Source organism: Phaseolus vulgaris, chromosome 1, assembly GCF_051622355.1.
Source record: "Phaseolus vulgaris cultivar YP4 chromosome 1, ASM5162235v1, whole genome shotgun sequence".
NCBI lineage: Eukaryota > Viridiplantae > Streptophyta > Magnoliopsida > Fabales > Fabaceae > Phaseolus > Phaseolus vulgaris.
The window spans coordinates 42,790,497-42,811,624 of record NC_143498.1 but is presented as its reverse complement, the minus strand read 5'-3'; the positions used below and the strand labels follow the sequence as shown (position 1 = coordinate 42,811,624).

Below are 21,128 nucleotides of genomic sequence, written 5' to 3'. Positions count from 1 at the left end.
CCGACCATGCAGTTTGATCTTCTACCCGAGGATGAAGGTATACTGGCTGTTGTACCTACATTACACCTGATCGAAGAGATGGTGGAACTCCAGTGTCGGGCGGCTGTGGTGAGACGAGCCATTGGGGATGAGCTGAAGAGAGCTGAGTCGGTCGTGATTCCGAGATTGAGGACCAAACTAAACGAATCATCCCAGGCTTTAAAAAAGGCGTTGCAGGATGTTGATGCCTGTCAGAAGGAGAAAGAGAGGGAGGCGCAGATGATTAAAGAAGAACAAGAAACGTTGAAGGCCATGGTTACTAAGCTGACGGCCGAACGGGATGAGCTTGTTCAAGAGAAAGCTGATCTAACGACTGAGAAGGAGTCTCTCAATGTTGAAATCGAGAAGTATCAAGGTTTCATGCTGCGCATTAACGAAGAAAGCTTCAATCAAGGTCTTCGCCAGGCGGCCTTTTTTCATGGTATATCGGCCGATGACTCACGATACGATCTTGGCAAGGATGTTGTGAACGGTCGCCTTGTGCCGCTTGGGGAAGATGCTGATGACACCGGTCAGGTCATGGAGGAACCTCCGACTGACATTGCACAACCGGACGAGACCATCGACATTATCTAATTCGGAACATGTCTGGACCCGGGCTGTGGGTTAAAAACAATTTGTCTTTTTATGTTTTAGTACTTGAACTTACGCTTGAACAGTTGTCTGTATACTCTCGACCATATGTATGTATGCGTTCGCGTTTGATTTTATATGCATGCTTGTTTATATCTGCTTCCAAACGAATAAAGTTCTACGGTTGAGTCATAGATCGTCGTTTATGAAAATCATTCTGACCGAGCGTTCAATTTTCTCGACATCTGGCTACCAACTGACCGAACGAATGGTTTATTAACATCATTGATTCTAACCGACGTAAGATTATTAATACGATAGGTGAACAACGTTTAGGTTGTCAATGTGACTCTGACCGAACGATCGGTTAATTAATAACGTAAGATTATTAATTTCTGATCAACGATAGGTGAACAACGTGTAGGTTATCAAAACGATTCTGACTGAACGAACGGTTAATTAATAACTTAAGATTATTAATTTCTGACCAATGATAGGTGAACAACGTTTAGGTTGTAAATATGATTCTGACCGAACGAACGGTTTATTGATAACTTAAGATTATTAATCTCTGACCAACGATAGGTGAACATCGTTTAGGTTGTAAATATGATTCTGACCGAACGAACGGTTTAAAAAGATGTTAAGTAGAGACAAAGATGTTTAGTTTTTAAAGTGCCTCGTTAAAACCTTCTCGGTCGAAAACCCTCCTTAGGGATAAAACGACCGAGCGAGGAAAAAGTACACTGATTTTCATTTATCAACTGTAATAGAATTTGAGATGCGTGGCATTCCATGTTCTCGGTACAGATTTTCCTGATAAATGTTCTAAGTGATATGCTCCTCCGACTGCTGTGTCGGCGATGCGGAATGGTCCTTCCCAGTTACTTGCAAACTTCCCTCCTTCCTTCCAGGCATCACTGTGCATGCGTCAAACTAAATCTCCTTTCTGAAAATTTCGTGGCTTCACCTTTGAGTTATATCGTCGTGCCGCACGTAGCTTGCATGCCTCTTCTCGTATCCTGCACTTGTCTCTTAATTCATTAATGAGGTCGAGGCCGACCAGTAGACTTTCTTTGTTCAAGTCCAGATCTAATGTCTGTCGACGTAGGGAAGGCTCGCCTATCTCGACCGGAATCATAGCTTCGGTGTCATACGTCAGGCTATAAGGTGTTTCCTGAGTTGTTGATTGCGGTGTACAACGATAGGCCCAGAGGACTTCCAAAAGTTCTTCAGTCCAATTTCCCTTAGCTGGACCGAGTCTCTTTTTAAGTTCGTTAAGAATGACTTTGTTGGCGGCCTCGGCTTGACCGTTGGTTTGCGGATGCTCCACCGAGCTTGTGATGTGTTTGATATGGAGTTTCTCGTAAAACTCTGCTAACCCTCGGTCGGTGAACTGTCGGCCGTTGTCTGTTATAATAACTTGAGGTAGGCCGAACCTGCAGAAGATATTCTTCCATACAAAATTTTGGACGTTACGAGCAGTGATGGCTGTCAAGGGTTCGGCCTCGATCCACTTAGTGAAGTAGTCAATGCCGACTAACAGGAATTTGCATTGTCCCTTGCCAGGTGAAAAGGGTCTGATGATGTCCATCCCCCATTTCACGAACGGCCAGGGAGATAGAATGTAATGCAAGTTTTCCGGTTTTTCATGCGATATATTTTCGTATTCCTGACATTTCAAGCATTTCCGAACGAATTCTGTGCAGTCTCCTTGTACGGTCGGCCAGTAGTATCCGGCCCTGAGTACTTTAGCAGCCATGGTTCGTGCTCCCGAGTGAGTTCCACATATTCCTTCATGTAACTCGGTCATCACATAGGTAATTTGGTCAGGATTCAGACATTTTAGTAGAGGACGAGAATAACCTCTCCTGTAGAGGTCTTGATCAATAAGAATATACCTGGCAACCTGCTGTTTCATTGTTTTCTCCAAGTGCGGGTCACATATTCCTTCTGTCAGGTATTGTTTGATGGGGGTCATCCAGTTAGGTTGAGTGTTGGTCGTCAGGCATTCCTCCACACCGACACTTGGTTTATTCAGGGTCACATTTATGACCGACCGATGGACTCCCTTTTGCTTGACAGTGGCCAATCGTGAGAGAGTGTCCGCCCGAGTGTTGTTTTCTCTCCGGACGTGTTGGAATGATACTTCCCCGAACCTATTTAAGAGGTTTTTCACAAAATGGTAATACTGCTGAAGTAAATTTTCCCTTACATCATACTCTTCTGTGAGTTGCCCGATGACCAGCCGAGAGTCACTTTTGCAAATCAATTTGGTTATTTCTAACTCCATAGCCAAATGTAGGCCGGCAATGATAGCTTCATATTCTGCCTGGTTGTTCGAAGTCTTGAATTCAAACTTCATTGCCTGTTCAATGACAATCTCGCCTGGCCCTTCCAACACCACTCCTGCTCCACACGAGCGGTTGTTTGAAGAACCGTCCACATACAACACCCATGTAGGTTCCTCTTCCTCGGTCGGTTGCGGGGTGAGTTCTGATGCAAAGTCTGTGAGGGCTTGGGACTTGATTGCGCCCCTCGGCTGGTATTCGACATGAAATTCTGATAGTTCGATCGCCCATCCTATCATACGTCCGGCCAGGTCGGGTTTAGTCAAAATCTTCATAATGGGATAGTTGGTTCTAACTATGATGCGATGATTCTGAAAATACATCCGCATTCGTCGTGCGGTGATGATTAGGGCCAATGCCACCTTCTCAACCATTTGGTATCTGATTTCCGCGCCATGTAGCACACGGCCCACGAAATACACCGGTCGTTCTTCTGCTTGTATCTCTTGCACAAGGACCGAACTTACTGCTTCGCTAGAGACAGCCAGATAGACTATGATAGGCTCTCGTGTGTTTGGTTTTTGGATGACCGGTGGAGAAGCTAAAAATGCCTTTAGTCGGAGGAAGTTTTGCTTGCATTCGGACGTCCATTCAAATTTGGTTGTCTTTTTTAGCAGTTTAATGATGGGCCTCATTCGTTCGGCAAGTTTAGGTACGAAACGAGACAGAGAGGTAAAACGACCGATGAGTCGTTGGATCTCTTTAAGACTGCTGGGACTCCGCATTTCTGCGATGGCTTTACACTTTTCAGGATTTGCCTCTATGCCCCGGTGAGTGAGCATGAATCCTAAGAATTTTCCTCCTTCTACGCCGAACGCGCATTTCTCAGGATTTAGACGCATATGGTATTTGCGCAAAGCTTGAAAGACTTCTTTCAAATCTGAAATGTGTTGGTCACAGGAGTTCGACTTAACCACGATATCATCGACGTATACTTCGACATTCTGTCCGATCATGTCATGGAAGACATGGTCCATCAAGCACTGGTAAGTGGCTCCAGCGTTTTTCAGGCCGAACGGCATAACCTCATAATAAAAATTGTTAGAGTCTATGCGAAAGGCTGTTTTCTCCTTGTCTTTCGGGTGCATCTGGATTTGATTATATCCGGAATATGCGTCTAAAAAGCTGAGTATCTGATGGCCGGCCGCTCCGTCTACTAGCCGATCGATAGTCGGCAATGGGTATGAATCTTTCGGACAAGCTTTGTTAAGGTCCGTGTAGTCGACACACATTCGTCACTTTCCATTTGCCTTTTTAACCATTACCACATTGGCTAACCACGTGGTGTAATGGGCCTCTTGAATAAAGCCAGCTTGTACAAGCTTTTCGGTTTCCTCCCGGGCGGCTTTACGTCGTTCCTCCCCCAACTTCCTTTTCTTCTGGGAGACCGGCCTAGCTTCTTCGTACACGGATAGACGATGAGTAATAACATCGGGTTTCACCCCGGGCATATCTGCAGCAGTCCAGGCGAATAGGTCAACGTTTTTCATCAATGTTCTATTGATCAAATCTCGGTCGTTCGGCTTGAGGGAAGTGCCCATGTAAGTTTTGCGGTCTTAATCCCGGAGGAATATAGGTTGTAAGTCCTCGTCTACTTCCATACGAGGGCCGTCCAATCGAGGATCTAGGTCCACAAGGGCCACCAAGTGCCTTCGGGAGCTCACTCTTCTGGGGCGCCTCTCTGGCGACCGACCTCTTCTCTCTGGGGAGCGATCGGCCGTTGTCTTATATAATCGTCGGGTCAGCTCGACTTTCAGACTGGCCACGTAGCATTCTCGTGTTGTCTTCTGGTCTACGTGCACCGTTGCAATATCTCCATTCACGGAAGGGAACTTCATAGCCAAATGAGGAGTGGAAACGATAGCCTTTAACCTGTTTATGGAGGGACGACCGAGGAGTATATTGTAGGACGTATTAGCATTGACCAACAAATATCGGACATTGATGGTTTTGCTGAGATAATCATCACCAAAAGTGGTGAATAGGTCAATATACCCTCTAGTATCTACTCGTTCCCCTGAAAACCCGACTATCTGTTCGTCGTAAGGCTGTATCTCCGATTCTGAAATATTCATTTTCTTAAAGGTTTCACAGTACAAGATATCGACCGAGCTTCCTTGGTCGACAAGGACTTTAGCAATTGCGAACTTATCTATCTCCACCGTAATGACCATGGGGTCATCCTGAGCGGGATCAATTGCGGTGAAGTCTGCGTCCGTGAAGGTGATAGGTGGGATATGCGGTCGGCGATGTACAGATGCCGAATGAACGGACTGAATAGCCCTTAAATGTCTCTTCCTGGCTGAATTAGAACATCCTCCTCCTGCGAATCCGCCCGCAATGTAATTGATTTCTTGAGGAGGAGCGTCGAGCGACACAGGTCCGACAATTGTGTTAATGACTTCTCAAACTTTCTGTTTAGTTCGGCTTCTGCGATCTGGGCTTTCACTTCGAGGCCTTGTCCGTCTGACCGGACTTTCACTCCTTCTTCTTCGGTTCGTGCGATTTCGATCGTTTCGGTCGTCTCGTCGCCCAGATCGTGCTCTGTCCTTAGTGAAGTCCTCATCACGTTGGGGTGACCGCGGTGTAGGTGCCACTGTTTTCACAAACTTGTGGAGGTGGCCGGCCTGGACGAGTTCTTCTATCTTATCCTTCAACGCCTGACAGCCTTCGGTTGAATGGCCGTAATTACGGTGATACTGACAACGCTTAGCTGTATCCGCGTTGGGAGGTGTTTGTGCTTGCTTTAACGTCGGGATTAAGTCAGTTTTTAAGGCTTCGTCCAGTACCTTCCCTATAGGTACAGTCAGCGGGGTATAGCTATGGAAATGGGGGCCTTTGTTCTGGAAACGAGGCCCTCGTTCGTTCGTCTTCGGATGGATGCGGACGTCTCTATTTCTCTCCATATTTTCCACCAGTGTCTTCCTGTGATACTCTATGTGCTATTCTATCTGCATGAATTTGGTGGCTCTGGTCCTTAATTCATCCATATTATGCGGCGGTCGCTTTATCAAGCTATCGGTGAATCGACCTGGGAGTATGGCCGAGATCAGGTGATGCATTGCAATCTCAGGGTTTAAATTCCTGATCCCCATACACACCCTGCTGAACCTATCCATGAAGGTTCTTAATGATTCTCCCCATTCTTGCCTGACGTGGAGGAGAGACATGGAGGACGTGCGATGGGGCCTGCTAGTGGTGTATTAAGTGATAAATTTTGTCTCCAACATTTCAAAGTTGTCCACGGAGTTTGGTGGGAGTTCGGTAAACCATCCGAGAGGTCCTTCTTTGAGTGAAGTGGGAAATACCTTACACCATACCGTGTGTTCCACAGTGTACAGCGTCATTTGCGTCCTGAAAATGTTCAGGTGTTCGTCTGGATCAATGGAGCCATCGTATAGTTTCATCGTTAAACCCCTCCATTTGTCAGGGAGAGGTGTTGCGATGATATCGTCCGTAAAGGGATGACCTCTTGGATTTGCCGACCTGCGGAATACGACACTTTTGACACTTTGATGAGTGTGCTGTGTGGGTGAAGTGTGACGGACTACCTGGGTCTGAGTTTGCGGGGTGGTCATCTTTGTTCCATATGGATGAGGGGGTGGAGTTGGAGCGTGGGAATGTCCTTCCCTCTCAGAGTCTTCGAGTTTTCGGAGCAACCTGTTGTTTTGTTCTTTCAGTTGAGTCATTTCTTCTGCTTGTTGGCGCCGTTCTTCCTCATAGCGTATCTGGTCTGCAGTCCCTTTCTTTAGTAGTTCCTGCATTTGGGCTTGGAGAATTTGTAACACCGCCATTTGACTTTCCGTAGAGTTGTTGTTATCTGTTGTAGACACCATCGTTGCCGAAATCCTTGTGGGGGGCCAGAGATTATTCGGGCCCCACGGTGGGCGCCAATTGTACCTGTGTGGACGTCAGGGCCAGAGTGATGTTGTTCCATGTCAGTACCTAGTTGTTGTTGTCCAGCAGTTGCTTAATTCTTCTAGTCCTTTCTCCTATGCGCGTATGCACGTCCGGTCGGCGGGGGTACCTGCGATTGTACTCCGACGCTCAAGTCAGTGCTCTTCCTTTCTCAGTGTTTTAGATAGATTAAAAACGTACCTTTTCCCCCTCTAGAGATCCTTCTCTTATCCCCCTTCTTGGGCCTTGGTTCGTGTAGGTCCAGTAGGCAGTTGCTGAAGACATGCATAGTGGTCTGCATAGTGGTCTCTGGGTCGTGGGTAGTGGCTTCCTGATATTAAGGGATTGCTGGTGAAAATGTCTTTGACCCATTCAAATACAGCCACGTAATTTATTTCATTTATATTGTTTAATGTGCATATTCGGTCGTACGGCGCCTACCGGTTGGAAGGAGTTTTTAATTCTTTAGTTTCGTGGGATGTTAGCTTCGTGGTCAAAGACAAGATTGTTTGGGTTAGGTGCAGAGGTATTCCACTGGCACTTTGGAGCAGTGAGTGTTTTGAAAGAATTGGGAACCATGTAGGAACTTTTGTGGAGGTTGTTGAGGCATGTGTGGCAAAGGAAGTCTTAAAGTACGTTCGTTTGTGTGTCAGAATACCATTGGGAGGTGAGCAATATTGGGTGAAGCGGGTTCGGATCAATGATACTCTGTGCCAGATTTCCATAGAAGAAGAAAGTGTCCTTTCGGATTCTGTGCTGCAGTGCATCCATAATATTTGGGGTGCGTCTTGAAAGGGTGACTCTAAGGCTGGTTCAGGTTTTAATGTCGGTGATGCATTTCTTGAGTTTGAGTGCTCTGATTATGGAGAAGGGAAAGAGGTGAAGGGAATTGAGGAAGCGTTAGGGTGCTTTGGTCATGAGCAGTAGCGATATCTTGGCTAGTATGGAAAAGCTTAAATGGTGCATTGGGAACAAAAGAAAAGGGTAGTTATTGTAGTGGAGATGTATCAGATGGAAAGTCTTATGGCCACCTAGGCATTAATGAGACTTTTATGAGCCAGAAATAGGAGTGGTCTGATGACCTAATTTGTATTGGGCCAATTCAGGCCCACCTGCGCAAATGGAGTTGGGTGAGTCAAACAACTGGAATTTGACTTAGGGTTGACGTGGCAGAGCACTCAGGATTATCCGCACAAAGAGAGGTGCATGCCAACGTTGATGATCATGGTTCACTTCCAGCGGACATGGCAGAGCCATGCGGCGGTGCTAATGGTTGCGAGCGCACAATTAGGCGTTGCGGAGGGTCAGAGCGGCGTCTCTACTGCTTGCGGTTCACATCCAGAGCAGGCGATGACACTTTCTGGAGATATCACACCGCATGCGTATCATGGAGGCGTTGGCGGTTTCTCCACTTTGTTGGAGTTGACGGCCGATGACGAGGTGGAGGCGGTTGGAGGCATGGCGTCCAACATTGTCTACAATGGGGGGGATGCATGGGTTGATTGGGTGCGCAACGTTGCTTTGCTGCTCTCTCCGATTCAATTTTTTGTGAGCGAGCTTTGTTGGTTTCGGTAGCCCCTTGCACTACCTTAAGCCAGAAGCACTGCATAGTATGACATCCCCATGGCAGTTCACCATTTGGGGAATGCACATCATTGGTCCCTTCACCCCGGGGAAGGGGCAGGCAAAATTTCTCCTAGTTGGAGTCGACTACTTCACCAAATGGATCGAGGCCGAACCACTCGCATCCATCTTGGCCAAGAACGTGCAAAACATTTTATGGCGAAGTATTGTATGTCGATTCGGAGTGTCGCACACTATAATAACTGATAACGGTCGACAGTTCATCGATCGAGGACTACAGTCTTTCTACGAGGACCTCGGTATCAAGTCAATAACCAGCTCGATTGAGCATCCCCAGACCAACGAGCAAGCTAAAGCTGCAAGGTCATCCTGAACAAGTTTAAGAAGCGGCTAGGCAAAGCGAATGGCCGATGGACCGAGGAGTTGCTAGAAATCCTGTAGGCATATCGCTGCACCCCCAGACGTTCGCACAAGAAACACCCTACAACCTAACGTACGAAGTCAAAGCTATGATCCTGGTCGAGGTAGGTGAGCCTGCCATCCGAAGGCAACTATTTGATCTGACTCTGAATCAGGAGTGTCTTTCGGTCGGCCTAGATCTACTAAACGAGCTCTGCGACAAGAGAAAAATTGGAGAGATCGTGTGCTAACTTTGAGCGGCAAGGCGATACAATACAAAGGTACGACCGAGGAGCTTTCAGAAGGGAGATCTTGTATGGAGAATGAGAAACGAAGCAAGGAAGAATGATGGCAAGTTCTCATCCAATTGGGAAGGCCCTTTCCGGGTCCGAGAGGTTGCAGTTGGGGGACGTACCACTTAGAGTGGCTATCAGAAAAAAATTATATCGAGAACGTGGAATGCCACACACCTCAAATTTTATTATAGTTAAACAAACAATAAAACTTACGCACCTTTTCCTCACCCGACCATTTTTTCCCTAAGGAGAGTTTTCAGTCAAACAGGTTTTAATGAGGCGTTTCTCTTCAATTTTGGGCAATTTTAACTCAAATTCATGCATCTTTCAAATGCTCAGTTCGGTCAAAGATGTAGCCCTAACTGGTATACCCTAACGATACCTAGAAAACTTGGTTCGGTCAAGGATGTAGCTCTAATCGGAATACCCTACCGATACCTAAAAGACTTGGTTCAGTCAATGACATAGCCCTAACCGACATACCCTGCCAATACCTAGAAGACTTGATTTGGTCAAGGATGTAGCCTTAACCGACATACCCTACCAGTACCTAGAAGGCTCGGTTCGATCAAGGACGTAGCCTTAACCGACATACCCTGCCGCCACCATAAAAACTTGGTGTAGTTAAGGACGTAGCTTTAACTGGCATACCCTACCCATACTTTGAAGCCTTGGTTCGGCCAAGGACGTAGTCTTAACCGACATACCCTGTCGAAACCTTGAACCATCCACAATAAAAGCAATCAGACCAATTACTTAACTTGTTCAATTTATTTGCTCAATTAAGTTACTCTGACTGATTACTTTACTTGTTCAATTAAGTTACCTCGACCGATTACTTAACTTGTTAAATTTATTTGTTCAAATAAGATAGCATATATGAAGGAACGACTGATTCATTAAAAAGCAAACAAGAAGGAGGTCACACCCCGACCTCAAAGGATAAGCAGTAAAGGGCCACATCCTGACTGAAGGAAATAAAAAAACTAAAGCCTAAGACTCATTGGTCTTCGTCTTCAGCACCCTCGGTTGGCACAGGTTGAGTTGCACTCTTCAAGGCCTGCACCTCACTGCTCGACAAGATCTGACCCTCAAACTTGTCCATATTGTGGTCAAAGTCGCCAGATGGTGGTGGAACATTGTAGAAGACGTTGGCCTGGCGAACGACCTGGTGGACGGCCTGAAAGAAGCTTTGGCTCAGTATTACCAAAGTATCATCTATATTTTTATCCAAGTCCGCCTCGACCACCTCCTTCTTGGCCCGCAACTCAGAGTACTTGGTCTCTAGCACCGAGTTCCTTCTGCTAGCCTCCTCCAAGGCATTCTTCAGTTGGGCGATCTTAACCGCCCTTTCCTGATCCCTCCGCTCGACCTTCCGTGATCTCCTGCTCGACAATCTCCTTAACGAGTCTCTCCTCATAGGCGGTGTTCACCTCAAGAGATTTCCTCAAGTTTCCCGAAGTCTTGGCCAACTTGTGCTCGAGCCGAGAGATCTCCTCTACTCGGTGGCCCCGGACGTCCTTACCTAGCCAGGCCAAGACAAGCCCTCGGCAGATCATGTCGATACTGCCTTGGATCAAGTCGTCATCGGGGACATCCCGAATCAGCTCCTGCATGGACGGGGTCAGACCGATCTTGACCCCTTTGACAAATTACAAGTCACCTCCAGTACCGATAGGGGCAACCTCGAGAACTATGGGTAGGCTCGATAACGGTAGGAGGGATGGGTCGATTGAAGTCATCGGTCGGCGAAGAGTCGATGTTGATGGGGGAGTGGCACGGAGGAGGGGGTGTCGGCATTGTGCCCGGGAGCAGGTAGTCATCGCTATGTTACCCCCCTCCCTCAGCCTTTTCTTGCTCTTGTCGGAGGGACTGGCACGAGCAACCGACGACCTGCTAGCAGCCAAGGCCTCCATGCTCGGACGACCTCTCCTTTGTGCAACCCTCTCCTTGAAGGCATCGATCAGGTTGTTGGACTAAGGAACTTCCTCTTTCATGATTTCTGCATCAATAAGAAAAGCATTAGTTGAATACTTGATATCCGATCAAGGTTAAAGAAAATTAGCATACCCTTAAAGGTCGCTCAGTGGTGTGACGACGCATACACAGTCAGCAGTTTCCGTGTAGGTAGTTTTCGTGGGAGCTTATCAAAGATAGAGAAAATCTCTTGCTCCTCGACACTCGGGGTCGGACGAGGTCATTCCTTGAACTTTAGAGGCTTCCCAGTTCAAAACATAGGAAACCTCGACCGACCACCTTCATCAAAGTAATACGGCATGCCCTCCGGTCGGATAAAAACCTTGAAAAAAATTTCTTTGAAGTTTTTGTACGATGTGGTGTATAAGCTGAACAAAATATTACCCGCCCGACTGATCAGCGAATGCCAGATAACAGGCTCGGACGGGTGGGAAGTATAAAAACTTAAAAAAGATGAAAGGGAAGGATACAGGTGACAAATGTCACATATCAGGCGGAAGTCCTGGATGGACACCCAAGTATTCGGGTGAAGCTGTGAAGGAGCCATGTTGAGCGCCTAAAGGACGCCCATTATGAAATTATCAAAAGGTAAGGAAATGTGTCAGTTTTTGAATAAACAAGAATACATATAGAAGAAAGGTGGCTCAATAGGAGATCGATCCAGACATATAGTCTCGGTCGGCAAGCAAGGTTCAACGGTCAGAAGATCAAGGCTAGCATCTGCCTTCAAAATTGGGACCCTTTCCAAAAATTTTGAAACAGAGATCCCGATCCTAAAGGCAGAGGTGATCATAGTCACCTTAGGATCCACCCAATCAAGCTCCAGAAGGGAGATGACTTGATCAAGGGAACCTGACCCGTTGACAACACATCCTGGGTCGTCCCCCCTAGCCACATTCTCCACAGGATACAACACTTGGATTGCACCGATCAAGATAGGCTTGGTTGTGGAGGAGTTGAAAGAAAAAGATGAAAAGGACGAAAAAGACGAAGGACTCAAAGGACAAGGAGAAGGGGGATCCAAAGAAGAAGAGGTAAGACGAGACAAAGAATTCATAACTAACATTTTAAAAGACGAAGAAAGCAACTCATGAGGACGAGGAATGTTTGGGTCTCGGAGCAAAGATCAGAATAGTAGTGCAGTGTCTCAACACTGTTGGGACCACTATTTATAGCCCTTGAGGGTCTCGGGAATTAAGTGTCACAACAATCTCAACCGTTAGATCTCCCTCGATCCAACGGTCTTCATCGATTGACGCTAATAAACCCATCATTAATGCATATCATATCATCCGTTCATGCGCCGTCAGACGTTACGTCAGGCATTGGGAAGCCTAGTCGTCACGTCGTACCTTGGAAAGCCCGACCGTTACATTACTCTCAAAGACTGTTCAGATTAATCATCATTGAGCCTAGGAGAAAGTGTACCAGTGAAGGCCGTACAACTAATCACATATCTCGGTCTCCATCGCTAGGCCGACCGATGCTAAGGTCCCCATCAATTGACCTGTTAGAAAAGATGGCTTTAAACTAGAGGGGGGTGAATTGTTTAAAGGGGTTTTCGCAAACTTTTCAAAGCTAGAATGAACTTATTTCAGAAACCAATTGATTCAGCAATTCAGTTAGCCAAAATAGCAAGCAAAACTGTAATACTAGAAAAAACAATCGGTTGTTTCTTCGAAACAATCGGTTGTTTATACCAGCAAACAACAAACAAACTGAATTTAAAGAGTTAGGGATAGAGAGATTGTACACAGTTGTTTATACTGGTTCACTCCAAACTAGAGCTACATCCAGTCTTCTCAGAAACCCTGAGGATATCCACTAAGCAATCACCACTTGATCACTTACACCACAACCAAGAGAATGACCTTGAACACCTCAAGAAACACACTCTCCTTGGCCAACACTAAGATTGTTGATCTTGAACACCTCAAGAACACACATCCATTCTCAGCAAAAACACACAAACGAATTGTTCAGCAATTTACAAAGATTACACTTGTTACAGATGAATATCTGAAATCAATACAAGCAGAATCCTATTCAGCACCTTGATCAATCTCTCAACTCTTAAGCAATCTCAGAACTCTTTGAAAAACTCTTAGATCAAAACTTTGTTTCAAGATTCTTAAAACATAAAAACAGTTTTTCAAAATATATCTAAGAATATAGTTTGTTATCAAATCTTAACAAACTCTTAATTGCATTTAAAACAGATTGGTCAAAGCATTTAATGATTGGAGCGTATTCAGTTAAAGCATTTAAAGCTCAGTCAAAGAAAACAATTTTTCTGTTATGGTTTTAAAACAAACAATCGATTGTCTCCTCGAATCAATCGGTTGTTTTGTTACTTAACAAAATTCACCATTCAAAAAACAGTTTTCAAACTTTCTCAAAACACCTAAGTGTAAACAATCGGTTGTTTCGACAAAACAATCGGTTGTTTCAACTTAGTTTGAAAAACATTTTGCTTTGATAAAATTGAGATGTTAATTGCTTTGAGATTTAATCTAAGGGTTGATTACAACATTGAACTATCCCAGAACAAGGCTTAAACCAGCACAGCAGCATCAAGCAAAGCAGAGGCTTCATCATCCTTCAAAGGATTGGATTCTTCAAAACATTGAACACCACATGGTTCAACAATCTCCCCCTATTTGATGAAGACAAATCCTTGATGCTTGTGTTGTTCTTTGATTAAATTTGAAGCAATTCCTGCAAAAGAACTTTGAGCAATATATTGAACTTCTGATATTCTGTTAGTATACAGATTAACAATTAAAGCTTAAACATCTAATATCAGAACCAAATAACATCACTCAAACTGTTTTTAACAACTTGAAAAACAGAAACTTAAAACAAATTGGAAACACAACATATATCTCCCCCTATTTGTCTTCACAAATAGACAAAGATAAGAGATAAAATAAAACATTGTTCCCATTACATCAGAAATAAACCAGCAACAGCAGAAGGAAAGAAATTTTAAAACCAGAAAAGAGAACAGCAAAAAACAATCGATTGTTTTGATGACCAATCGGTTGTTTTTCTTTCAATCTTCTTCATCAGCAAACTGAAGATTAAAGATTTGATTCTGGACAGCTTCAATCTGTTCGTCCAGAGTCATAAACCTTGCATCCATGTTGTCAATCCTCTAAAAGTTGCTAACACACAGATCATGAAGGCTTCTTTGATTTTCAGCAAAGCTATCTAGCCTATTCACCATGAGTCTTTCAAAAGGAGACATGGTTTGCATTCTTTCTCCTTGATGTTCAGCATCAGCACTAGGACCTGCATCTTGAAAATCTTCAGCTGGATCTTCATTTTGAACATCCATGTCAGCAGGTTCATCTTGTTCAAGATGAGCAACACCACTAGAAGATGTAGCATGACCACCATCCTTACTTATCCACTTTCCACCTATTTTTGTAAAGCCCATCTTGCTGAGTGATCCATTGTTCAACTCTTGAGTTGACTTGACCAGCTCAGAAGTTTCATCTTCAAGATTAACTTCAAAATAGTGTAGAAACTTAGATATTAAAACAGCATAGGGATAGTGGTAATCGCCTAACCTCATGGCTTTTTGCATATGTTATTTGATTATGTGAATCCAATTGATCTTCACTTTCTTGGAGATGCAGAAGATGTAAACCAGATCTTCTTCAATCAACACAGAGTGGTTACTCCCCCTTGGAGTTAGAATCCAAGTTACAATGAGAGCAAGCAACCTCTCATCAAGCTTCAAACCTCCAACCGAGCATGTGCTAACTTGAGATTGATTGTTCTTCAAGCAACTTTTGTAGAACTGGATTTTGTTGAAATCTTCCACCACACCAAGGTTTCCTTTATTGATTCTTAATCCAGAGAACTTAAGCCCAGCAACAGCTGCCCAAACCTCATGGGTTATCTCCATCTCCACGCCTTTCACATGAGAGACTAACTTGTTTCCCTCAAACTTCAAGTTGGTGTAGAAAACTCTCACCAAATCTGGATATATATTCACTTTGAGCTCCAGAAACTTTCTGAGTGATTGGTCCTTGAGAAGCCTCCTCACATTGTCAAGCTTTTGACTTTTCAGCCAGTCAAAGCACACAACCTTGGGGTTGTTTATCTTCTTGACACTTGTTTCATATCTATACTTCTCAATGAGATCGGTGTCACCAGAAAACCAGCTTTCAAGCCTTTCTCCAGACCTTACAGCTCTGGTTTTAACTCTTTTAGAGGTGGGAGGGGTTGATTCCATGACAGCAGAGACAAAAACTCACTTCACAGAAAAATTTCAAGAGATGGTGCAAGAGATGTTGCAAGAGATGTTGCAATTGGTTGTTCTTGATGAAAGAAATCTGCACCTGATTTTATAGCAGAAAGAAAATCAATTTGAATTTAATTTCATTCAATGGGTATCTGATTTTCAGAGAGAGGACTTGACTCTGTTTTGCACTGAAAATGTCAGAAAAAGCTGAAAATCACATGGTCTTCACATGTGATCTTTGACTAGTCATTAAGGCTCTTGAATTTCCAAGATTTTGGAATATATTCCTTTATGACTGTTGTAAATCCTTTCTGAACGTGATCAGCTTTCAACACAGATCCTTTGACTAAGATTCTCCCTTTGAAAAATATCTGCAACGGCTAGAAATTCAAAAAGCAGTTAAAACAATTTCTACACAGTGCTGTTAGACTCAAAACAATCGGTTGTTTCGAAGAAACAATCGGTTGTTTTTCTGCAGCAGTTAAAAACTTGATTTTTCAATTTAATTTTTTTTAACCATAAACAGAAACATATTAAAGTACATGACATTGATTAAAAAACAATTAATCATAAGAAGGAGCTTTGAAACAGAAATTGATAACAAATAAAAGGAAGGTCTTATCCTTGTGTTGTTTCTTCAATGAGCCAATTGCTTGTTGATCAAGAAAACTTCTTTTCACTGTTTTGACCTTTTGCATAGCATTGATTCAGCTTCAATGACTGCCTTTTTATTCAACAGCTTGATCAGAAGGCTCAATTCTTCCTTTTCTCTTCATTTTTCCTGCATAAACAAATTCAAGTTGCAAGATTTGGTCCCCTTACAAATTTGGGTCCATTTGGCTTTTCTTTGCTGTTAGAAACATCACATCCCTTAGGAATCCATTTCATACAACCTTTAGGAACATAATATTTTCTAATTTTGCAGAATCTAACAGAGTGGCCTTTCTTCATGCAGTAAAAGCATGTAACAACCGGTTGTTTCGTCTTAACAATCGGTTGTTTTTCTGATTTTCTCAAAAAACTTTTTGAAAACCTATCTTGCTTGTTCTGTGGATTGAAGCCTAAACCAGCCTTTCCAAAAACACAGCTTTGAGATGCTAGGACATTCTCAAAGTTTGACTTTCCTTTTGAAAGCTTGTCCACAGTTTCAACAAGATAGTGAACCTTTTTCTCAAGATTTTCACAATTTGTGCAATTGAGAGTATCACACTTGCAAGAGGCATTTTTGAAATCTTTTTTCAATTTCTCAAAATCACTTTTTGCTTTTCTCAGTTCCTCTTCAAGTGATTTAACTTTCTTTTCAAGCCCATTGTTAAGATCTTTCAATCGGCTGTTTGAAAGAACCAATCTATTAGCTTCATCATGAGTTTCTTGAAAAGCTTCAAGCAATTCACTATAGTTTTGTTCATTTAAGGAAGCACATGAACTTACCTCACTTGAACTGCAAGAATCATCATCATCATCCTCAACAACTAAGCATATGTAGGCTTTTTCATCTTCACTTGATGAAGAGCTTGATGATGATACTTCCTTTTCATCCCAAGCAATGTAGGCTCTTTTTGTCTTGCCTTTCTTCTCCTTGTAGCTTGTCTTTTTCTCTTTGCTCTTGTTGGGACAATCAACCTTTATGTGACCTTGCTCACCACAACCAAAACAAGTATAGTTATTTGAATTAAAATCATTGGGTTTCTTGTTTCCATACCTATCCTTGTTGTTGTCTTTGTTGCGGTTTCTCTTTAAGAATTTGCTGAATTTTCTTGACAGCAAACTAAGATTTTCCTCATCACTATCATCACTTGAACCTTGCTTTCCCTTATGTTTGGATGCTTTCAAGGCTATGCTCCTTGTGTGCTTATCTTCACTCTCTTGAACATTGAGTCTATTCATCTCTAGCTCATGTTCCCTAAGCTTTCCAAACAAAGAGGCAACACTTAATGATGTTAGATCTTTAGATTCGGAAATAGCAGTTACCTTTGGTTGCCATGCTCTATCAAGACATTTTAAGATTTTGATGTTCAGCTCTTCTTTATCAAACGTCTTGTCTAGGCTCATAAGGTGATTGATGATGTGTGTAAACCTTTTCTGCACTTCAGCTATGGTTTCACCTTTCAACATTCTAAACATCTCATACTCTTGGATGAGAGCATGCTTTCTAGCTCTTTTCACCTCATTTGTTCCTTCATGAGTGACTTCCAAAGTATCCCACATTTCTTTTGATGATTTGCATTGTGAGACCTTGAAAAACTCATCAGAATTTAAAGCAGAGGTTATAATATTTTTGGCAATGCAATCGAATTTGGCCTTTCTACTTTCTGCATCAGTCCATTGAGACCATGGCTTCTCAATGACAGAACCATCTTTTTCAAACGTTGGGATAAAAGGGCCATTTTCAATTGCATCCCAAATTCCTTTGTCAAGAGATTCCATAAATATTTTCATTCTAACTTTCCAAAACTGGTAATTCAAACCACAAAACAAGGGTGGTCTGTTTATTGAGGCACCTTCCCCAAACGGTAGTCTATCAGCCATTTTGAAAGATTTTAGGATCAACTTGAATGACTTTCAAGAACCAAGCTCTTGATGCCAATTGTTAGAAAAGATGGCTTTAAACTAGAGGGGGGGTGAATTGTTTAAAGGGGTTTTCGCAAACTTTTCAAAGCTAGAATGAACTTATTTCAGAAACCAATTGATTCAGCAATTCAGTTAGCCAAAACAGCAAGCAAAACTGTAATACTAGAAAAAACAATCGGTTGTTTCTTCGAAACAATCGGTTGTTTATACCAGCAAACAACAAACAAACTGAATTTAAAGAGTTAGGGATAGAGAGATTGTACACAGTTGTTTATACTGGTTCACTCCAAACTAGAGCTACATCCAGTCTTCTCAGAAACCCTGAGGATATCCACTAAGCAATCACCACTTGATCACTTACACCACAACCAAGAGAATAACCTTGAACACCTCAAGAAACACACTCAAAAAACAGTTTTCAAACTTTCTCAAAACACCTAAGTGTAAACAATCGGTTGTTTCGACAAAACAATCGGTTGTTTCAACTTAGTTTGAAAAACATTTTGCTTTGATAAAATTGAGATGCTAATTGCTTTGAGATTTAATCTAAGGGTTGATTACAACATTGAACTATCCCAGAACAAGGCTTAAACCAGCACAACAACATCAAGCAAAGCAGAGGCTTCATCATCCTTTAAAGGATTGGATTCTTCAAAACATTGAACACCACATGGTTCAACATGACCGACCGATATCTCAAATCTAGTTAAGCTTAAGCAGAGTCGGTGAAGCTAATCCACGATTAAGAGCTAGGTAATGTATTCCTAAACATGGTCAAACACCGTAATATGACCCAATAAGAAAGACCCATTAAAATAATATAAATAACACACATTCCAAGATCCAAGTACGTCATCATATACAATGTTATGGCAACCAAGTGTTGAATACCTTCACTGACTTAAGCGTCGGAGTGCCTTCTGCAGGTACCATCCGAGTCTGAACTACGAGAAAACCGAGAGGTGAGACGAGTAAGGAGCTTACGAGGAGGAAAGTTAAAGTGCAATCCGACCAACCGACTAAGGAAGGACAGTGATCTTAGTTTTATGAGTCACAACCTCGTTTGAGAACAAGACATTAATACTAATGAATGCATCGTAATCGATTAATAACTATATGAATTCAAATATTTATTAATAACACCTTCAAATTTCAATATCCTTTTCCAAATATATAATAACTTAAATATAAACAAAATTGAATATATATATATATATATGAAGTAAGAATAATAATTAAATTTAATATTTTATTTCTATAATAAAACAAAATTTGTTAAATTGTTTTTAATTATATTTATTATAATTAAGTTTAAGAATAAGAATATATTTTTGGAATATTATCATTGAATAAAATTTAAGAAATTAAGAATTCCTTGTATTTAAGTGCAGCAAACATGATTCTCTCTCATAATTGTTTTTTTACTTATATTAAAGTATAGAGGAGAAAAAAAGTTTACATTTAAAACTTATTTTTTTTATTAAATGTTCTAGTGATTAATACGAGTAAAGTAATAAAGGAAATCATCAGAGATGTCGTTATTTTAAGAAATAATAGCCAAAGCTTTTGATTCAACTTGCGTATGTAAAGCATCATAGATTTCGATACTTATTAATAACTATTGAATTCGATAATTTTTATATATTTTAATTAAGGACTTTTATTTTAGTTATATAACTTTGGATGTAGATGGTTATTTTAGTTGTGAAAACTATAATTTTTGTTGGGATAACTTTCTGGCAGCTCATTGGTTTCAATTCTGCACTCTATAAATTGCTAATAAAAAGTTAATTCCTCACACATTTTCCTTTTCCCTCTCATTGCAATGGCCAACTCCAAGAGCCTCACAACCATTTTCACCATCATCGTTCTCAACCTGCTCTTCTCATTGGCCGCCGCAAAATCTCCTACGTTCTACCGAAACCTATCTGCCAAGTCTTTGGGACTCAAGAAGGAGAAGCTCAGCCACCTTCACTTCTTCTTCCACGACATTGTCAGCGGCCCAAACCCCACCGCCGTCAGAGTGGCGGAGGCCGCCTCCACCAACTCTTCCTCCACGCTTTTCGGATTCATAGCGATGATCGACGACCCATTGACCGTGGGCCCCGAACCCGGATCCAAACTAGTGGGAAAGGCCCAAGGAGTATACGGATCTGCAGCCCAAACAGAAACGGGTCTGTTGATGGTAATGAACTTCGTTTTCTCGGAAGGGAAATATAATGGCAGCACGCTGAGCTTGTTGGGGCGGAATGCGGTGTTCTCCACCGTGAGGGAAATGCCAATCGTTGGAGGAAGCGGGGCTTTCCGGTTCGCACGTGGGTATGCTCAGGCGAAGACTCACACGTTTGATACTAAGACTGGGGATGCTGTTGTGGAGTACAACGTCTTCGTGTTCCATTATTAACCAACCAGTTCTTGATGATATAACACCCTTCTACTTCTGATTCTCTCATGTTTCTCATCTTTGCTTCATTGTTCATGCTTTTGAAATGTTTAATGTGTATATTTGACAACCTTATCTACAATCAATAAATATTAATACTTTAATTATTTATAGAAATTTATAATATTCATAATCAACCTTTGTATACTGTGTATATATTAATTATTAAAGAATTTTTATATTTTTTTTATTATAAATATTAATATTTATTATGATTTAAAAAAAATTCTAACCTTTGTATTTTATGTGTATTTTTATTAAAGAATTTTTTTTATAATAAATATTAATATTTATTATGATTGTATTTTGATATTGGTGGTCTAAATATCATATCTCTTATGAAATAAAACGTTGCTTTAATTAAATATAATGATAAGATGGGTTAATTAAGTTTTATATTAAATTTTATGAAATCTTATGTATCTTAACATCTGAAGACACTGTAACCAGATAACGAAACAAAATAATAAATGTCACTTGTTTAATAAAAAAAATTAAACAGCAAAATTTAATTATAAAAATATACAAATTTTAAATATTTGATAAATTAAAAATTTTAGTACACACTAGGTCATATAAAACCATCCACGTAGACGTTAAGAAATAGTCTATGATAGATATATGTTTGTAGAAGATATGATGATTTCAAAATGACTTGGGTCTCATCTAGCATTATAGCTTGTTTTGGTTCAGTATTCTTATATTTTTGCATTCATCACATGTTCTGAAGTTCTTATGATGTA

General features: G+C 41.9%; 2 protein-coding genes across 2 annotated transcripts; one reads left to right on the top strand and one right to left on the bottom strand.

The window, feature by feature from the left end:
- Nucleotides 1-4,198: 4,198 nt before the first annotated feature.
- LOC137816022 (uncharacterized) lies at nucleotides 4,199-5,137 on the bottom strand. The gene is made up of 2 exons (XM_068619124.1): nucleotides 4,723-5,137; nucleotides 4,199-4,416 (listed from the first exon to the last, which is right to left on the bottom strand). Exons 1-2 carry the CDS (start codon nucleotides 5,135-5,137, stop codon nucleotides 4,199-4,201), a joined length of 633 nt encoding a protein of 210 aa, XP_068475225.1.
- Nucleotides 5,138-19,676: 14,539 nt separating this feature from the next.
- On the top strand, nucleotides 19,677-20,459 carry LOC137816180 (dirigent protein 22). The gene has a single exon (XM_068619261.2). It carries the CDS (start codon nucleotides 19,768-19,770, stop codon nucleotides 20,344-20,346), a length of 579 nt encoding a protein of 192 aa, XP_068475362.1. The 5' UTR covers nucleotides 19,677-19,767; the 3' UTR covers nucleotides 20,347-20,459.
- The last annotated feature ends 669 nt before the right edge of the window (nucleotides 20,460-21,128 follow it).

Excerpts from the sequence above, each read along its gene's own strand:
- LOC137816022 (XM_068619124.1), bottom strand. The coding sequence starts at position 5,137 with ATGGTCATTACGGTGGAGATAGATAAGTTCGCAATTGCTAAAGTCCTT. Across the intron at positions 4,417-4,722 it reads ACGAGAATGCTACGTGGCCA|ATATGCCCGGGGTGAAACCC; the intron begins GTCTGAAAGTCG and ends GGACTGCTGCAG.
- LOC137816180 (XM_068619261.2), top strand. The coding sequence starts at position 19,768 with ATGGCCAACTCCAAGAGCCTCACAACCATTTTCACCATCATCGTTCTC.